The sequence below is a fragment of the Rhizopus microsporus genome, assembly GCF_002708625.1.
Source record: "Rhizopus microsporus ATCC 52813 unplaced genomic scaffold scaffold_8, whole genome shotgun sequence".
Taxonomy (NCBI): Eukaryota; Fungi; Mucoromycota; class Mucoromycetes; order Mucorales; family Rhizopodaceae; genus Rhizopus; species Rhizopus microsporus.
This window is the reverse complement of record NW_019671923.1, coordinates 874,588-891,604: the sequence shown is the minus strand read 5'-3', so window position 1 is coordinate 891,604 and position 17,017 is coordinate 874,588. Positions and strand designations below refer to the sequence as shown.

The 17,017-nt window shown below is 38.9% G+C and overlaps 8 protein-coding genes across 8 annotated transcripts; 5 read left to right on the top strand and 3 right to left on the bottom strand.

Annotated features, from left to right (window-relative positions):
- The first annotated feature begins 218 nt into the window (after nucleotides 1-218).
- RHIMIDRAFT_283197 (acyltransferase) lies at nucleotides 219-3,328 on the top strand. Its single transcript, XM_023613118.1, has 13 exons — nucleotides 219-411; nucleotides 463-538; nucleotides 596-689; nucleotides 748-1,007; nucleotides 1,061-1,337; nucleotides 1,396-1,665; nucleotides 1,718-1,778; nucleotides 1,844-1,903; nucleotides 1,955-1,970; nucleotides 2,042-2,223; nucleotides 2,276-2,673; nucleotides 2,749-3,165; nucleotides 3,224-3,328. Exons 1-13 carry the CDS (start codon nucleotides 278-280, stop codon nucleotides 3,322-3,324), a joined length of 2,346 nt encoding a protein of 781 aa, XP_023466454.1. The 5' UTR covers nucleotides 219-277; the 3' UTR covers nucleotides 3,325-3,328.
- A 210-nt stretch (nucleotides 3,329-3,538) lies between these two features.
- On the top strand, nucleotides 3,539-5,238 carry RHIMIDRAFT_283191 (uncharacterized protein). Its single transcript, XM_023613117.1, has one exon. It carries the CDS (start codon nucleotides 3,657-3,659, stop codon nucleotides 5,220-5,222), a length of 1,566 nt encoding a protein of 521 aa, XP_023466453.1. The 5' UTR covers nucleotides 3,539-3,656; the 3' UTR covers nucleotides 5,223-5,238.
- Nucleotides 5,239-5,252: 14 nt separating this feature from the next.
- On the bottom strand, nucleotides 5,253-6,385 carry RHIMIDRAFT_283190 (uncharacterized protein). The gene has a single exon (XM_023613116.1). It carries the CDS (start codon nucleotides 6,217-6,219, stop codon nucleotides 5,356-5,358), a length of 864 nt encoding a protein of 287 aa, XP_023466452.1. The 5' UTR covers nucleotides 6,220-6,385; the 3' UTR covers nucleotides 5,253-5,355.
- Nucleotides 6,386-6,736: 351 nt separating this feature from the next.
- RHIMIDRAFT_136407 (dynactin p62) lies at nucleotides 6,737-8,714 on the top strand. Its single transcript, XM_023605613.1, has 7 exons — nucleotides 6,737-7,055; nucleotides 7,130-7,164; nucleotides 7,216-7,403; nucleotides 7,453-7,734; nucleotides 7,789-7,843; nucleotides 7,897-8,383; nucleotides 8,429-8,714. Exons 1-7 carry the CDS (start codon nucleotides 6,822-6,824, stop codon nucleotides 8,627-8,629), a joined length of 1,482 nt encoding a protein of 493 aa, XP_023466451.1. The 5' UTR covers nucleotides 6,737-6,821; the 3' UTR covers nucleotides 8,630-8,714.
- On the bottom strand, nucleotides 8,659-9,028 carry RHIMIDRAFT_202685 (Yos1-like protein; the record flags this gene model as incomplete). The annotated part of the gene is made up of 3 exons (XM_023606626.1): nucleotides 8,659-8,714; nucleotides 8,781-8,885; nucleotides 8,935-9,028. The coding sequence occupies 3 exons, from the start codon at nucleotides 9,026-9,028 to the stop codon at nucleotides 8,659-8,661; spliced, it is 255 nt and encodes an 84-aa protein (XP_023466450.1).
- On the top strand, nucleotides 8,749-11,181 carry RHIMIDRAFT_306584 (uncharacterized protein). The gene has a single exon (XM_023614502.1). The coding sequence runs from the start codon at nucleotides 9,067-9,069 to the stop codon at nucleotides 10,843-10,845; it is 1,779 nt and encodes a 592-aa protein (XP_023466449.1). The 5' UTR covers nucleotides 8,749-9,066; the 3' UTR covers nucleotides 10,846-11,181.
- On the top strand, nucleotides 10,901-15,473 carry RHIMIDRAFT_237657 (WD40 repeat-like protein; the record flags this gene model as incomplete). The annotated part of the gene is made up of 11 exons (XM_023608796.1): nucleotides 10,901-11,163; nucleotides 11,223-11,358; nucleotides 11,407-11,650; nucleotides 11,696-11,784; nucleotides 11,837-11,953; nucleotides 12,007-13,264; nucleotides 13,332-13,690; nucleotides 13,737-13,879; nucleotides 13,935-14,294; nucleotides 14,345-14,453; nucleotides 14,508-15,473. 11 exons carry the CDS (start codon nucleotides 10,901-10,903, stop codon nucleotides 15,471-15,473), a joined length of 4,044 nt encoding a protein of 1,347 aa, XP_023466448.1.
- Nucleotides 15,474-15,925: 452 nt separating this feature from the next.
- RHIMIDRAFT_292050 (uncharacterized protein) lies at nucleotides 15,926-16,994 on the bottom strand (the record flags this gene model as incomplete). The annotated part of the gene is made up of 3 exons (XM_023613862.1): nucleotides 15,926-16,315; nucleotides 16,372-16,449; nucleotides 16,512-16,994. 3 exons carry the CDS (start codon nucleotides 16,992-16,994, stop codon nucleotides 15,926-15,928), a joined length of 951 nt encoding a protein of 316 aa, XP_023466447.1.
- Between the last annotated feature and the right edge of the window lie 23 nt (nucleotides 16,995-17,017).

Here is a 17,017-nt window from a genome sequence, read left to right as displayed (position 1 = left end):
AATAAAGCGTATATACTCTACAACCGGCATTCCAATAACAAACAAAAAAAGCAACCATTGAGCACATTCTACTGAAAACAATCTTTTTACTGCTCTTTATAAACTATTTCATTCGCTCTCCCTTGATATATGCGGGTGTGTGCAACATTGATCTGTGGCACACCCCTTCCCACACAAAAACATTTGTTTGTAATATATTTCTATATTTTTCTTTTTACCCCACCCCATTTTTTCCTTTTTCTCTCTATTTCTTCTTATTATTATTTAAACAGCAAATATGGCTGAAAGAGCAGAAAAACAGTTAGAGAAGTTGATGAACGAGTTTGAAAAGAAGGAATATGCAGTCAAAGACGATGCTACGACTGTCACGATTCACGTTGAGCGAGATCCAGATCAGTATCGCAATGTCGTGTAAGTGAGAAGAATGACCTGGGCAATGACTCTTATTTTTTTTTTTTTCAGTGAAAACGAGCCTCGTCGTATACGAGAAGATCCATTCGCATTTTTATTTAATGTGGGACTCTATTATCGAGGAGCAGTAAAGTGTGAATAGTTCCATCTGTGGTAAACATTAACTCCTTTTCTTTTTTTCAAGGGCTGGCGTGGATATAAAGATTATATTGGTCCCAAGATACTTTACCCAGGCTTCTCAAAGGAAATGAAAGCCTTGGTGTTTAACAGTCCAAAAGGTTTGGGATGATAAGCTTTCTAGACTAGGACGTTGTTAATTTTTTTTAATTTATGCAGTTCAACAAGTGATTGACCGATTGGCAGACCGCCAAACAGCCATCATGACCGAGCAAAAGAAATGGACAGCTACAAGAGTTAAGAAGCAGAAAAGGGCATTTAGAAAGGAATTGGAAGTGGTGGCCAATGCTATTATCGAAAAGGCACTTTGTACCCTCGACAGCATGAGGACACTGAGATTCTTTGCCTTTGTCGTCAACACGATCCTTGTTCGACTTTATCATCAGGGGCTTCTTATACGTGAAAGTGAATGGGTTGAGGTAAGTTTACATGTGAGGTCCTTTTCTTTTTTCTCTGATGATTCTTCTTCTAGTTGAAACGAGTAGCACTGGTGGCACAGGAAAAGAAACAATCACTCATTCTGTTGCCTTGTCATAAATCACACATTGATTACCTTGTTGTCTCTTATCTCATGTTCCGTCTTGGTATTCAGATTCCTCATATCATAGCCGGCGAGAATCTCGATATGCCCGTTCTAGGAAAATTACTCAAGTCGGTAGGAGCCGTCTTCATCCGAAGAGAATGGGGAAATGATGAGTTGTACAAGACGATACTAGACGAGTATATTGTTACATTACTTTCCAAAGGAAGTAAGGTCACAAACGATAGTGATGATCAGGCCATTTCGAGACTCATTCCTTTCCTTAGTGAATCTTGAATGCTTTGTCGAGGGCACTCGATCTCGTTTAGGCAAGTTGCTTCAGCCTAAATTAGGAGTTGTCAAGATCATTCTAGACGCGATCATAGACAATCGTGTACCAGATTGTTACATCGTCCCTATCTCAATTGGTTATGACAAGATTATAGAAACTTCTAGTTACGCTACAGAATTGTTAGGCACACCTAAAGAAAAGGAAAACCTGTGGCAAGTTCTCACCAGCAGCAGACTATTGCAGCTAAAGTGGGGACGTGTAGATGGTAATAAGAAAAACAAAGGGAGAGGATAAAGTAAGCTTATAGGTCATTTTAGTACGAGTTGGAAAACCATATTCTTTACGTGATTGGGTAGACGATCAGCTCAAGATGAGAGGGTGAGTGATGATATATATAGCAAAGTAGATAACCTTTTTTCATTGAAAGCTCCCTCTTTTTATAGTCCAATGGATCTATCGGATAATGTACAAAAATCCATTCTGATGAAATCACTTGGCTACAGGTAAACCATCCATTCAAAAATGAGTGATTTCTTTCTAATGTATGTTAATAGGGTGCTTGCAGATATCGTAAGTTTTAAAAAGCTATCTTTCAAATAAGGGATACTAGTCTAACTCCTTGTTTTCTTTTCATGTGATAGAATACCATTTCTGTTGTCATGCCGTCTGCGCTTGTTGGCACGGTCATCTTGACACTACGTGGCAGGGGTGTGGGTCGAAGCGAATTAATTCGAAGGGTCGACTGGCTAAGACAGATCATTAAAGATAAAGGAGGCAATGTGTCTGAATTCTATGGTATGTCAACAGGTTCAATTGTTGACAGGTAAAGAAAAAATAATTTTTGGGTGGGAATATAATTAATGCAGCTCTTATAGAACTATCCAGATTCATAAAGAATTGATCGGTGAAAGAAAAGGAAAAGATATTGTGGAACCCACCTTCTATCCTATTTCACCCTTTGAGCTATCTTACTATCGTAACCAGGTGATTCACTTGTTTGTAGAAGAAGCTATTGTATGTGCAGCTCTCTACACTGTCATCAAAAAGGGAGGCGGGAAACCACTTCAACGAATGCAGTATCCTGATTTACTCAACGAGATATCTTTCCTTTCGAGTCTCTTAAAACTCGACATGATTTATAAGCCTGGTGGAGTAGAAAGTAATACCAAGCGTACGATCCAATGGTTGATAGATAATAATGTGATCGAGATGGATAAAGAGGGATGGGTAGGATTGAATGACTTGGAACGACAGTGTGGCCGAGAAAACTATGGTAAACACGTGTTTATGGCAACAACCTGCACATACACTCGCATGAACTTTAACTCTAATGCTTCCTTTGTAATAGACTTTTTGTGCTTCATGATTTGGCCTTTTATTGAATCATATTGGCTAGCAGCCGTCAGCTTGTACACATTAACACCACCACAGAGCGTGGCAGGTCCCATCTGGGTAGATTCAAAGCTATTTGCGGCACGCACACAAGCGATGGGAAAAACTTTATACTATCAAGGAGATTTAAGTTACCTTGAAGCCGTCAACAAGGAAACATTAAATAGTGCGTTTACACGATATGAGCAGATGCATATCTTATTAAAGAGACGACATCAGCAACCCAAGCCTTGGTCAGAAGTTGCGATTAGCTCTGATTATGTTCCTTCACGCCAAAATGGGGCCTTGGTGCCTAGAGGGCACCTTTGGGAACTGGTAGAAAGGATTGGTACATTTAGAAGAGAAGGGAAGAATCGAAGAGATAATGCAACAGGTAAAAAAACAAACACAAAAAAAACACATATACAGCTTGTTTACTCTGGTAATATTAGTGAGCTCACGCGTACTGAGGATTGCAGATATACTTGCCGAAGACAATGCTATTCCGACCGCAAACCAAAAGGCATTGGCTAAACGAGATGCTAAATTATAAAAAAGCATTGACTGAAAAAGGAAACTTTTATTGAACATCTTTTCTTTTTTTATATAAAACATAGAGCCTTAATAGAAAAAGAGATGTAAGGAGAGTAATTAATGCTTTGATCGATCAACCAATTGTAAATAAATAAAAAAAGAGCCATTAAAACGCAGGAACTTGTAATATTCTCTATCAATTTCTCTATTTTTTTTCTTTTTATATCCCAGGAGAAAAAGCAAAGTAGAACAATAAAAGAAAAAAGAATTGCAATATAAAGGCATGGTTTTTTCTTTTTCTTATTTCTTATTTTTTCCCTTGAAATTTTCAAAAGTTGTAAACAAAAGCAAATGAGCTATAGTGACATTTTCCTTATTCAATCACCCAAGTCACCCAACGAAAACACATGGTACTATACACCAGAGCAACTAAAGAACAGACAATGCGAATTTATAGAACGACCATCACCAATAGACACTGTCTATAACTCACCAGCAGCTGAGGGTGACTCTATGAACCTTATCGAAAATAGGATCGTCATTGAATTTTCAACTTTTTCAGAACTAAAGCTGGCACTCATAGATTCTGAAGATACAAATACATCAAATGTGGTTAAGCAAACAGAAGAAGAAGAGATGAAGATTCAGGCTACAAGCACAACCATACCTTCATCTGTTCGAACAGACGTCGAAAGTTCACACCTACTCGACGTTCTCATGGATCAAGCCACACGGCATTGGTGTTGTATTGGCTTTAAAATAGCGCCGATCAAGCTTGAGACGATCAAGAACTGGCGACAAGCACCATGGCCGATCGTATACTGCGTAGCCTCGATCAGCCTTGTCAGCTTCTTGAGCAGACAATACCATTCTGATTTTAATCGACATGCTGCCATGGCGTTCTATCAGCAGGCAAGAACGAAAATGGACGATATCCTTGAAGACAGTATGAACCCACAGATCATCCAATCTTATTTCTGTTTAAGTTATACCTCCAACCTCCTACGACTCTACGAACATCAGCGTACCTGGGGCGGACTTGCTTCAATATCCTTACAACATTTGATCAGGACGAACTCAGCACAAATAGATCCAGTTACATTGAGTCTTTGGATTCGTTGGTACTATATTGATGCTTGGCTCTGTCTCACAGTGGGACGTGATTGCCTGCTACCTGACAGATTACCCTGGTTGGACTTAAAGATAATCGAACAGCTATCCATCAGTCAAGTAGTCCAAGACGATGATAACCAACAATTTGGTTTTGCCTGTATCGGCTATTACATGCGTAAATACATCCGTGCGATACAGGCAGGCAAGCTCTACAATACACATCCACATGAACCCTCAGAATACTATTACCAAATTACAGATAATCTCATCCGATGGTACAATCAGCTTCCTACTTACAGCAGCAGTAGTCCAGCCTCCCGACTACATCTCCACATCTGCTACCACTCGATGCGTCTCGTCGTCCTCTACCACTTTTTACAACAACCACAACAACCTCCGCCCGAGTCAATCTTGATCAACTGTCTGACAACCAATCTCGAATTGCTTCAGGCACTGGAGCATCTGAAGCAAAAGGGGTGTGACCAAAGCACGTATCACCACATGTTTCTCGCCATCCATAACACATCTAAACGCATCTACCAATACAAACAACTGCATGCATTAAGACCGTTTGCGGAAGAACAATTAAAGATCAACCTGGCGTTACTCAAGAGCACACAGGCTTACACTCACGACGCGTTCAAGATGAAAATTTATGCAGAAATGATTCAAAATCAGTTTAACAAGATGAACATTTCTATGGAAAAGAAACAGAATGTGATGCCTCGAATACTTGTCTTTAAGAAAGATGCTTCTATTAGCACTAAAAAGACTTCAAAAAATAAAAGGATTAAAAATCAATAACTAAAAAAAAAAGGGCATTGGAATGTATTAGTGAGTGAACTTCTGACTCTGTGTGTGTGATATTTTATTATTTAAGGGGGATAAGAGGGGGGTAAATGGTATAAATAATCTACATATGAACAAAATAATAATACTACATGATGCAACGAAGTGTGATCTTTTCCAAATGATTCCATTTTGTTTTCATTAAAGATATCAAATCTTTTTCTTTGGCAATTACTGTGGCTGCTAGCAGGTCCATCGAGGTTGAACTGAATGTACTTGCACTGCTGATGGTTGTGTCATAAAATAAGAGGAGAATATCATCTTGGACGGCCTTGGATCCCACTGAATCAGAGAATTTCTGAAGAATTCGTGAGCGTAATTCGTTGAGAGCAATAGAACGAGGCACTTGAATCACAATGATATTATCCATATCGTATATCACCTTGATCTTGATTGTGTCCTTTATGAGCAAACAGGCAGTTGACTGACTCTTTCGCATACCCGATCTTTTCACTTGAGGTAAGAGAGTAGAGCAAGAAGGTTCTGGACGAGGACTGGAATGATTTGAACGAGATAAGAAGGAAGTAGATCGTAATCTTTTCCAACGACTACTAAAGGTATTTTCATTATGACTCTCCTCCTGAGGTTGTTGGAAATAAAAGAATTCTCGGACTATGACTGAGTGAGTGATAATGGGTAGTGTAGTTTTGGAAAAGAGAGCTTCAAGGAAATGGTTGAGTTCTTCAGCGCGTTGAGCATGAATATATTTATTTTTGACAAGTAAATGTAGCTTATGTTTGATTTTGGATGGTAGACCGCGAACGTTACTGAATTGGTCTTGTAACTTTTGAGAGAATTGGATAAAGTCTTCATATCGTTTAGCAATTGTATACTTGTGTCCTTGTTGTGATTCGACATGAACGATATATAATGTCTTTTGGTCAAATTTTTCAAATGAAATAACGGTTGCGTTTTTGATAATCAGTGAATATGAGCTGATAGCAGTGGGCATGATAAGAAATATGGATATTATGAAAAAGAGGGAAACAAAGGGATTTAATTTATAGTTTGTATGTGTGTTTGTTTTTAGGGAGTCCTTTCCTAATAATGAAAAATCAAAACCACCTTCATTGTTATACGTTTCCCTCGCAAATTCACACACACACACACACACACACGCATTATACACACGCATTATACAACCCCCCACTTTATCTCTCTTTTATATATTTCTTTGTCTTACTTCCTTTTTGTTCTCCTTTGGTTTTTTTTTTCTCCCCCTTGATCGAGATTCTTTTCTTTGTATCAAAAGAATGAAAATGAAAGGGCCATTGCTCATATGAACTTTGTTATATAATGAACTGGTATGGCGTGAATCAAGCTCATTACGTTCTAGACCCAAATAGAGATACTTTATCATTCTTTTCTCTTTTGTATTTTCTTTATCTTTTTCCTAAAAATGGTGAATGTCCGTTATTTTTTTTATTTCTTTAGGAAAAATAAAAGCGATCATTTCTACTGGCGTGCGTGCGTGCTTTGTATGTGTGCCTGAAATGAAACTCAGTGTCTTTTTCCCTTTTTTTTTATTACATTATTATTACTTTTTCCCTTGAAATGATCCCCTTTGTAGATTATTACTGCTCTTGTTCAACCAAGGATAATTTGGAGGGAAACAGTGACGAAAGTACAGAATCCGTCACTGGCTTACATTTGCTTTCAAAAAAGGCCAAAAACTATCTTTATCCACTCTCTCGTTTATATTTTTGTGAAGATTGTCATCAGATTCGTTGTCCCTCTTGTGTACAAGACGAAATAGTATCTTATTATTGTCCAAACTGTCTTTTTGAGGTATATATTAGGAGAGAGAAAGAAAGAAAGAGAGAAAAAGAGGGAGAATAGGCGTTTTTTTAATATTAGATTAGGTCCCTACTGCAAGTGTCAAGAGTGAAAAAAACAGGTGTGTGTGTGTTTCAACACTTTATCTCTTTTAGTTATTAACTCAATCTAGATGTGCTCGTAACTGCTTTCAATGTCCTATCTGTCAAAACACTCTTTCTGTTGTTGCATCTCAAGAACCTAACCAGACATCAACAACAGTAACAGCACCAGCAGGTCCTTACTTCCTGGCTTGTAATGTCTGTAGGTGGACTTCACAAGAAATTGGCATGACATTTGAAAAACCAACTAGTTTAGCACGTAAGTTATTAAAGATTAACACCACATTTCTTTTAACGCATATTTCTAGTACAACTTCAAAAGAACGAAGAGGCTTTACCGGACGCTAAAGAGTTTGATCAACTCAAGGAACACTTTGAAAAGCATCTCCGAGTGAATTCAGTACCGTCTTTGACTACCAGTTTCTTATCTTTCACGAGTTCATCAGCATTTAATAAATACATGCATAATGATTCTTCTGGATCAGGAGGCAAAATTGATGATATCGACGGATATGAGCCTAGTGTACAAATACCAGATGATGATCTCAAGCTGTTGGACTCTATGATTACTTTGAGAAATATAGATAAAGGTATAGAGAGAGAGAGTCTTTATATGCGTATGTATTTATATAATACTCTTATAGTATCAACCTTAACACAGAGATCAACTCAACTTCATGATCAACCATATGAATTAGGGTAATATAACATTTATCCCCCTCTCTCTCTTTTGGCTCACATACATAAAATAGAAAGATACACCCTCAACGTATTCATCTCGCCATCAAACGATCTAAACGATGCCGCACCTGTAGACACATCCTGATTAAACCAGAGCAGAAAGCACAGGCAACACGATTCAAGATAAAGTTGGTCGCTATGAACTATATACCCAATATCACCTTAATACCCAAAAAGAATTGGCCACTGCAAGTCAATGTACCCACTCAGATCTTGCTCAAGTTCACTAATCCCTTGTATGAAGAAATGCACATCACATTGGCAACGCCACTACTAAAAGAGAATGCCAGTGGTAGAGTGACAATTCTGTCTCCTCATTTTACAGTGGGAGCATATAATGAGACGATGGAATACGATGATGAAATGTATCCTCGACGCAATAATAATCACTTGAGTGTAAATAATAATTTCATGAATATCGATGGTGTTTATGAAAAGAGAAATAATTATACAAGCATCATTATCGAGGTGGTGCCTGAAGAAAAAGGGGAATTTAAGGCAAGTGGATGTACATGATGTCAACCTTACTAACGTGTTATATAGTTGCCCTTATTAGTGACATATAATTACAAGTCAGATGAGGATCGTATGGACGTATCCTCTGGAGATATTGATGCAGATGATATTATGGATGATACAGATGATAATAGTAGTTTGGGTAAAAAGTCTAATATAAGATTAGAAGATGATAAAATCAAGAGCTATTCATTTTGGTGTTTGATTGGCCTTGGATCAACTGATTAAAAGCAATAAAAAGCCCATTTAATGTTATTTTATCCAAGTAAAAGTTCATAAATTATAACAATGATGTTTATACCAATTAATGGAACTATGAATAGATAGTGTTATTATTATTCATAGGGCCTTTTTTTTAAAAAAAAAAAAAAAAACTTACTTCTCATTAATGTTCTCACTGCAGATATTAAGTTGACTATTTTATATTTGATAGTTTGACTTTGTTCATTGCCAAATCCTGCTTCGGGTTGTACTGTCCATCCGACTATGTCAACATTAGTTTTTGTATGTTTATACTTTTATTCAAATATTACTTCTTGCTAGGAATCTGTCTTCGCTTAATACTGCAATCGCGTTTATAAAACATAACAAGACATAAAATAACTGTCCAAGTCCAAGTGTGAGCATCTTGCAAGAAAAGAGAGAAGAGAAGAGAGAGGAATTAAATGACCGCCTTGAAAAACAGCGAGAAAAAAAAAATTTCCAAGGTTTCCTCTCCTTTCTTTATGACAACTATACAAGATCTTGGCTTAACGACTGTTGCAAACAAGGAACAATTTCTAGATTCGGTTATTATTAAAGAATGTCCTGGTGTTGGACGATCTTTGGTAACCAAGAAACCACTGGCTCCTGGAGATGCTGTATTGGTTGAGGAACCACTGATCAAGTACAGATTGAATCCATCCTGTCGATCATCCAATTCACCTTATTATTCTAAAAAGCTATGGAACAACATCATGTGGATGGTACAATCTGAAGAAGGATATGAAGATGATAAAGAGAGCATCTATAGCAATAGCAGTACCAACAGCAGTTATAGTGATGATAGTAATAATGACAATCAAACAATACAATCCGATTTTTGCCCAGGTGTACCTGCAGCCATCTTGGCCTATCTCGACCTCTACCCTCCATTTCCTGTCAAAAACCAACGAAAGTACAATAAACAAGATTTTGAATTTTTTTATTACCCTAACCTTGATCATCCAACTGTCCAATTGATCCGCTCAGTCACACAGAACGTAGTAGATACTGAACCACTCTTTAGCCATGTTGATCCACAAGATCTTTGCCGATTCGTTTTAAAGATTTATGCTAATGCTCATACGGTCACTATACCATCTTTACGAAATGAGCCTACACATTCAAAAAGAAAGGCACGTAGGCTATTCTATCAATCAAAATTTGGAGAGAGTACGTCTTGGGGGAGCGACGACAGAGATGTATCATCCATGCCTACTATTGCCCTGCTCCGATGGGGGTCCAAGTTTGCTCACTCTTGTTCACCCAATATGTTCTTACGATATGAGCCTGCAAAGAACGTGATGATCTTTACAGTCATTCGACCTGTCAAGGAAGGCGAAGTGCTTTCATTCAGCTATCTGCCTGAGGATGACACAACTGTCGGTGGACTGCTATGTGGATCAACAGAGAATCGCCAAGCGAAACTTGAAAAGTTCAAATTCTTCACATGTGCTTGTGAACGATGTTCTGACTGGGATTGGTCTCGATCTGTGAATTGCCCTACCTGTGGTCATGATTGTTATTCTCGCCTTGGGCAATGGAAATGCTTTGAATGTGAACGCAAATATGAAGATAAAGAGATTGAGTTCCTTAGCAATGAACAAGACGTAGTTCAAACAGTCATTGGATTTATCACTCGAGTGTATGGCGGGCGACGACTGGATCAGAATACAATGAGCTCGCTGGAACCTCAGCTGATGGACATGTTGAACAGACAAGTGCCAAAGTATCATTGGACATATGGTCTGATTCATTCTTTATTAGCAGCATATCATCTTCAGATATTCCCACAAATGTATGGTAAAGGTCTGGCATCTCAATTAGGACTCACTGCCAAAGGCATAGAAGAGGCGCATGTCTATATTGATTTCTTGAACAATGCCATCTTTAAACATGCCAATCCAAAATCAACTTCACACGGTAACCCAATGACAGCGTTCTTTGCCAGCTGGAAATTACTGGCCATAGTGATAGATTTAGTAATGGATAACACAGTAGACAAGTATGCTAACAAAGAATCTACTGTGTTGATTCCCTTGGATAAGGAATGGATAGAACCCTTATGTAAAATAACAGGCATCATCCACTCTGAATGGCTGCCATTGATAGAGCAAATATTTCCTGCACAAAGACCCGTGGTGATTGAAGATATGATTAGACAACTACAAGCATTTCATGACCGCGTCCAAAAGACGAAATAAATATTAAAGAGTGCACGGACCACTCGTCTTTTTTTCTTTTAATTGTTAAAAAGCCATGCCTGATTTGGTCGAAAATGAATTCAATCGAGATAAATTAAGAAGAAGAAAATCAGATTCCAACCTGCTCACACAGAGCATTAATAGCAACAAAAGAGAAAGACTATCTCAGCAACCATTTTCGTTCAAAAGACAACTCTCTCATTTGAATGAAACTGATAAACCAGCAGACACCTTTTATGATGCACTCGAAATCAAGTTTCATCACTCAGTAGGGTCAATGAGTATAAGTCCTGCTTCGAGAGACGTTGTATTAGCAGGGTACACTTTTATATATAGTTATAAAGAGATGCTGTTTTGATAACAATCATATATACAAGACGACAGGGTTTAGTCATTATTGATCTTGAAGATCCATGGCTCATTCCAAGAATTGTTCCTCACATGTCCAAGTGGGAAGTAGCTGATGTTCAATGGAGCCCGCATATGGCTCGAGAATCATGGATTGCTTCAACCGTAATAAGAAAAAGATACAGAAGAACATATTCTAAAATGTTTTCGTAGTCTAATCAAAAGCTACTGGTTTGGAACTTGAACTACACAGGCACAAGAGCGATTGAACACGTATTTCATGCACATGTTAGAGCTATTTCCGATATCAACTGGTCCCTCCATCACCCAGACATTCTTGCTACATGCTCGGTAGATACCTATGTTCACCTATGGGATCTACGAGAACCGTTAAAAGATCAAGAAGAGGATGCGGATAGACATATGCGACCAAGTCATTCATTTACTCCATGGAACGGTAAGTAAGAATGCGATAACGGCCCGATACTTATACAGATCAAAGCTGCTGCAACACAGGTCAAATTTAATAGAAAGAATGAATATCTCATTGCCTCTGCTCATGACAAAGACGTCAAGATTTGGGATATCAGAGTATGTATAAACGATCTCAAAATGACCCAAGTATCCTTATTTTTCATTATAGAAAGGTGCTCTTCCAGTGACAAGCATTACTGCTCACTCAAAAAAGATTTATGGTATTGATTGGAGTCGACAAAATGATCACGATATTGTTACTTGTAGTCTTGACAAACTAGTCAAGGTAAGATATTTTTTGATATAAAAAGGCAACTGATAAACATACCCTTTACCTAGTTCTGGGACATTAATCATCCAACCACCGAACAAGAAACTATCGTGACCGACACACCTATTTGGAGAGCGAGAAATACACCATTTGGCAACGGTGTGTTAATCATGCCTCAGGGTAACGACTCAAAATTGACATTATACAACAGAGCCTCACCCGAGGTCCCTGTACATGCATTTGAGGGTCACCAAGACACAGTTAAAGAATTCGTGTGGCGATGGAAAGGTGATATGAACGGACCAGACGGCGATGATCGTGAATTTCAACTGGTCACTTGGTCCAAGGACCAAAACTTGAGACTTTGGCCTGTCTCGCCCGAAGTAATGAAATCCGTTGGACATGAGCCCAGCCGGATTAAGACCAAGTTGTCTGCACCCTCCATCGCGTTCGGCGACAAGAAATCCACGCGAACCTTTCGTCAGGAACCTGATGAAAGCAAAGACATGAAAACAAGGTCGATAACCGGCGCTGCTGCCACACGACTGACGTCAATGACACCCTTTCGCTCGGTTGCTCAGCACTCGACCGCAGAGCAAAACTATAAAGAACAGAAATACTCGGCCATCAATCCACTCTTGTGGATGCAGAATGTCAAGACTGTCGGTCCCACAGGAGAGATACGACGTGATGCAGCAGCAGAGCATTCGTATCAGTCTGTGGCGGACGAGATGTCGACTGTCTTAAACAAGTACTTGCCTGTAGGCGTCAAGACTGAAAAGATCAATGCGGCGTCTCGTACGTGTACTATTTCCCTACATGGCCCATGGTCCGATACAGGCGATGCACTCTTGCGTATAACCATCCGGTTCAGTCCCCAATACCCCGATAACAGTCCTCCTGAGTTTGACATTCATAAAAACAGCATGATATCTATTTATTACCGTGCTCACATGACTCAGGACCTGATTGCTTTAGCATCAAACTACACGTCTCAGAAAAAGTGGTGTCTAGAGCCTTGTATACGGTATCTGCTTGGTGAAAACGTTCAAGAGTCCGAATATGGTATCGATCATCACTCTATAGATTCAGCCATAAATAACAACAATGCCAGTCCTGGACACTGGAAGGGCGCAGCTATCGACATTGGAGACTCGGATGATGAGCTCGGACAAGGATGGGACGCGATGGGTGATGATTTTAGATTTGGTAAGCGAGTGAGTATGACGAGTGAACGAGGCGTTATGGTAGACATGTCGACGAAACAAAGTACGGATGAAAAAGTCCCCTTTCCACGTTTATGTGGTGGTGTGTTCTCAGGCAGTGGTAAGAAATGGGGGAAATAGATCGACTTGCATAGGTCATTAGAGTTCTCACACAAAATTACATATAGGACAACTGATATGTTTCTTTTCTACCTTACGTGTGAGAGATACAAACCGCTCCGGGAACTCAAACGCAAAGAATGAGAATAACCTTCAGCAGGACAACCAGTCACATCAGAGTGGCAGAAGCAATAGTGAATACTTTGAAAATACATATAGTGACTTTTATCGACACCCAAGAACGTACGAACAGTTTGAAGAATATAAAGAAATTGCTGCCATGTCACGACAGGGTAAGAATGCTACTGTACTCGTTGGAGGTAACGGTGGAGCATTTGGTGAATATACTTATGACGACGAGCAAGATGATATGGATGATGATCTAAACACCGTCAACAGCAGCAGTTTGATGCATTATAATACAGGAGTAAGTTGTACAAAAATATGCCAAGGTTGGTACTAAACATAAATAGTCCATGGCAATGAACAGTGCGTTAGATAGTAGCGATAGCCTTTTGTACCATGGATCCAAAGCGGATAGAATCAGCCATACTGTAATGATTGTAGACTTTTCAGATAAAATGCCATACAGTCCTTGGCTTGCTAAAGAATATATGTAAGAGAATGGATCGACATGTACTTAAATTGAGACTAAAATCATTCTGGTCTAGTTTATCTTCTAAAGACCCAGTGGGATCATGTATACACAACGCTAAAATATGTCAAAAGCATGGACGACTTGATCTTTATAAAATATGGTACCTTGCTGTTGAAATTCTTCGAGACTGTGTCCCTGAAGGTCTAGCTGAGCCTGAACGTCTTATGCAAGAAGGCCCACAGTCACTGCCAGATGATAAAAAGAACAAGTTAATATTTATTGATGATGATACTGGACAAGAGATGAAGCTGCCAGAAATTAGAGCAAAATATGACCATGAACCTTTGGATTCACTAGTAGCAGCAATATCAACCACCATGAAACGAGTGAAATGGGGAATGCACCCATTTGGACAAAAGCTGGTTTATAATCTGTAAGAAATACGCAAATATTATGGTTTCATAGACTTATTTTTTGCTCTAGTATACAACACTTTATTCAAATTGGAGATATTCAAACCGCTGCCATGTTATCATGCATCTTCCAATTGTCAGCGAGTAAACCATCCACTGCGACCATCCTTACACACAAGGTATTTAGATTTCATTCAGGTTTCTTTACTGCCAAATACTCATATTTTATTTAGCCTTCATTGTATTCAGAAAGAACACCCGAAGCTGTCGAACTGGACTATTTCTCACTGAAAGCAAACCATAAGAGCCCTTTTGAGTTTCGTGCGAATTCAGGCCCGAATTCAGAAGTGGCAGAAAAGATATATATAGCACCATTTAGCTCGTCGTACGGAAATAAAACAAGCACTTTCCTTTCCTTTCTGCTAGAAACAGAAAACAGAAGACTATCGCCTACTATAGACAGGATAACAGATACCCCTAACGACATAGCTATGCCCAAAAGAACGTCAAGCACACGCCTGAGTAAATCACGAACGACGACAACGGCAAGCTATACAAAAAAGCTAAAGATACCAAGCAACACAGCGCCTGGCGCACGTCACACCTTATCTCAGAGCCTAGGATCGCACTATTCATCTACCTCTTCTGCACCAGCAACACCTTTACAGGATAAAGAGGGCAAACTACTTCCTTCTTCAGCCACAACAGAATTAAAGTTAGAGTACTCAAACTTGGAACAGTTTGACGGCGAGAAATTTTTTGATAGCTTCAATCAGATCCCACTGGTGGATAACAAGAGTATGGCACAGTTAGACGTGCTACGTCTTGGTTATGCTGATATGCTCTACCGCTGGAACCTACTGGAACTACGAGCAGAGATCTTAAAGTTTTTGCATCACCAACCTTTTCCAGCTGATTATGAACTTGCTTCTCAGTATGTCCAAGTATCTTGTCATTCGTGCGGCATTGAGGTGTCAAATCATGACAAGTATTGCCATCAATGCAGAAAGATTCGTAAGGTGGTAAGATGCAGCTACTGTCACGTCATGGTGAAAGGCCTGATCAACTTCTGTATTCATTGTGGACACGGAGGACACACGTATCACATGGAGGATTGGTTTGTTACTAATCAGCAAATGTATTGCATGACGGGTTGCGGATGCAAATGCGCTTTAGACGCATTTGAACTTAGAGCATAGATGATATATGTACATGTGAAATCATCAAACATACCTTTATATCTTGTTAATATGTCGTATAAAAATAAAAACATGACAAAAAAGCAAAATAATACTTAAAGTAGTTATGCATCCTTATGCAGCTTGGCGTTATATTGTGGCGCAAATGAAAACAAAAGTAATAGACTATGTTTCTGTTTATGCAACTCGCTAATGTCAGAAAAAGCTTCATTTGTCTTTAGCGATAAAAGCATTGCACTACTACCTAACAAGAGCATTAAAATCATCTACAGCAAAAGGGAGAGTATCTTTTATAGTAGTAGTATCGTATTTAAACAATAGAGCTGCTTATCGTATTTATCCTTCTTGACTAAGCTTTACATGAGATTAGTCTAGTTCTTTATTTACTAGCAACTAGTAATAATCTTTATCCCAAAAGGGAAATCGTGTTCATTACGACGACTAAAAAACAATTAATTTCTGCTATGCTGGAAAGGTCGACCTCTTCCATCCCAAATCGAAAGGGAAATGGACACCATATTTTTGCACGCGTTGATATCTCGTTGCCATAGCGCCTTGCAGATACTGCAGACCTGAACACTACAGCCTTTCAAGCCGGGCATACTTGTGAGGGAATCATTATTACACGCATTGCAAACTTTGGAAGTCTTGTATTCATCAATTGTAACGGCGATGAGATCTCCAGCTGTCTCCTTTTTAGCGCTCGCCGAAAAACACCACTGGCGCCACACCTGTTTCTCTTCAGCTTTATCGAGTCTTTGCCAAACATTCCCGCACCAAAGACTACAAGGGGCACTTTCTCTCTTTCCGTTTGGAACTTTGCGGGCTTCCACTTTTGGCTTCTTTAAAACAGCAATTTAATAAGATTTGATTGTCAAAGCTAAAATTGATTACATACCTGTTTTTGGTAATTTGATTCTCTTTTTCTTTTGGATTTGCCGTCTGTTTTTGCCTCTTCTTGCTTCTTTTTTTCTTCCTATTTCTCTTCTTTCTTTTCTTCTTATTATACTTGGCGCCTCCGTGTACAAACATGTTTACCATTTCTTCTGCCGCTCTTTGTCTGCCTTGATACAAGTAAAAACGACCTTTTGCTATTTTGTAATCATAAAATGTGAATAAGACACCAACATGGGTAAGAACGTATTCAATATAGAGGAGGTAAGCAGCGCATTGTGATGTTTTAGGAGAGGGCATATTGGTCTCAATTGTTTTTATGCCCTTTTGAGCCTTAAGCCTTTCTAGCTTTTTAATGTACTTTGTTGATCCGGTCCTGTGGTAATACTCTGCTGTTGAGCAGCGTCTTATTTGATGGTTGGTTGTATCTAAACCAATTGCAGCAGTGAACACGCTTTTTCTTCCAGGATCTAGAAACATGGGCTGGCAGGCTTGCTTTACCTCTTCCAAGCCAAAATCTTCAAGCTCTAAATCAATGTTTGCTATTAAAGTGGCATCTTTTGTTGTTCTTTTGTTGAATACAAAATCAACTGAAAATCCGTCAGACTTGACAGTATTTGCAAACATGATCTTGTTGTTCTGATTAGGAA

Coding starts and splice junctions, on each gene's coding strand:
- RHIMIDRAFT_136407 (XM_023605613.1), top strand. CDS start 6,822: ATGATCCCCTTTGTAGATTATTACTGCTCTTGTTCAACCAAGGATAAT. Junction 7,165..7,215: donor GTCAAGAGTGAAAAAAACAG/GTGTGTGTGTGT, acceptor AACTCAATCTAG/ATGTGCTCGTAACTGCTTTC. Junction 7,735..7,788: donor TTTGAGAAATATAGATAAAG/GTATAGAGAGAG, acceptor ATACTCTTATAG/TATCAACCTTAACACAGAGA.
- RHIMIDRAFT_283190 (XM_023613116.1), bottom strand. CDS start 6,219: ATGCCCACTGCTATCAGCTCATATTCACTGATTATCAAAAACGCAACC.
- RHIMIDRAFT_283191 (XM_023613117.1), top strand. CDS start 3,657: ATGAGCTATAGTGACATTTTCCTTATTCAATCACCCAAGTCACCCAAC.
- RHIMIDRAFT_306584 (XM_023614502.1), top strand. CDS start 9,067: ATGACCGCCTTGAAAAACAGCGAGAAAAAAAAAATTTCCAAGGTTTCC.
- RHIMIDRAFT_283197 (XM_023613118.1), top strand. CDS start 278: ATGGCTGAAAGAGCAGAAAAACAGTTAGAGAAGTTGATGAACGAGTTT. Junction 1,779..1,843: donor GATCAGCTCAAGATGAGAGG/GTGAGTGATGAT, acceptor CTCTTTTTATAG/TCCAATGGATCTATCGGATA. Junction 3,166..3,223: donor TCGAAGAGATAATGCAACAG/GTAAAAAAACAA, acceptor TGGTAATATTAG/TGAGCTCACGCGTACTGAGG.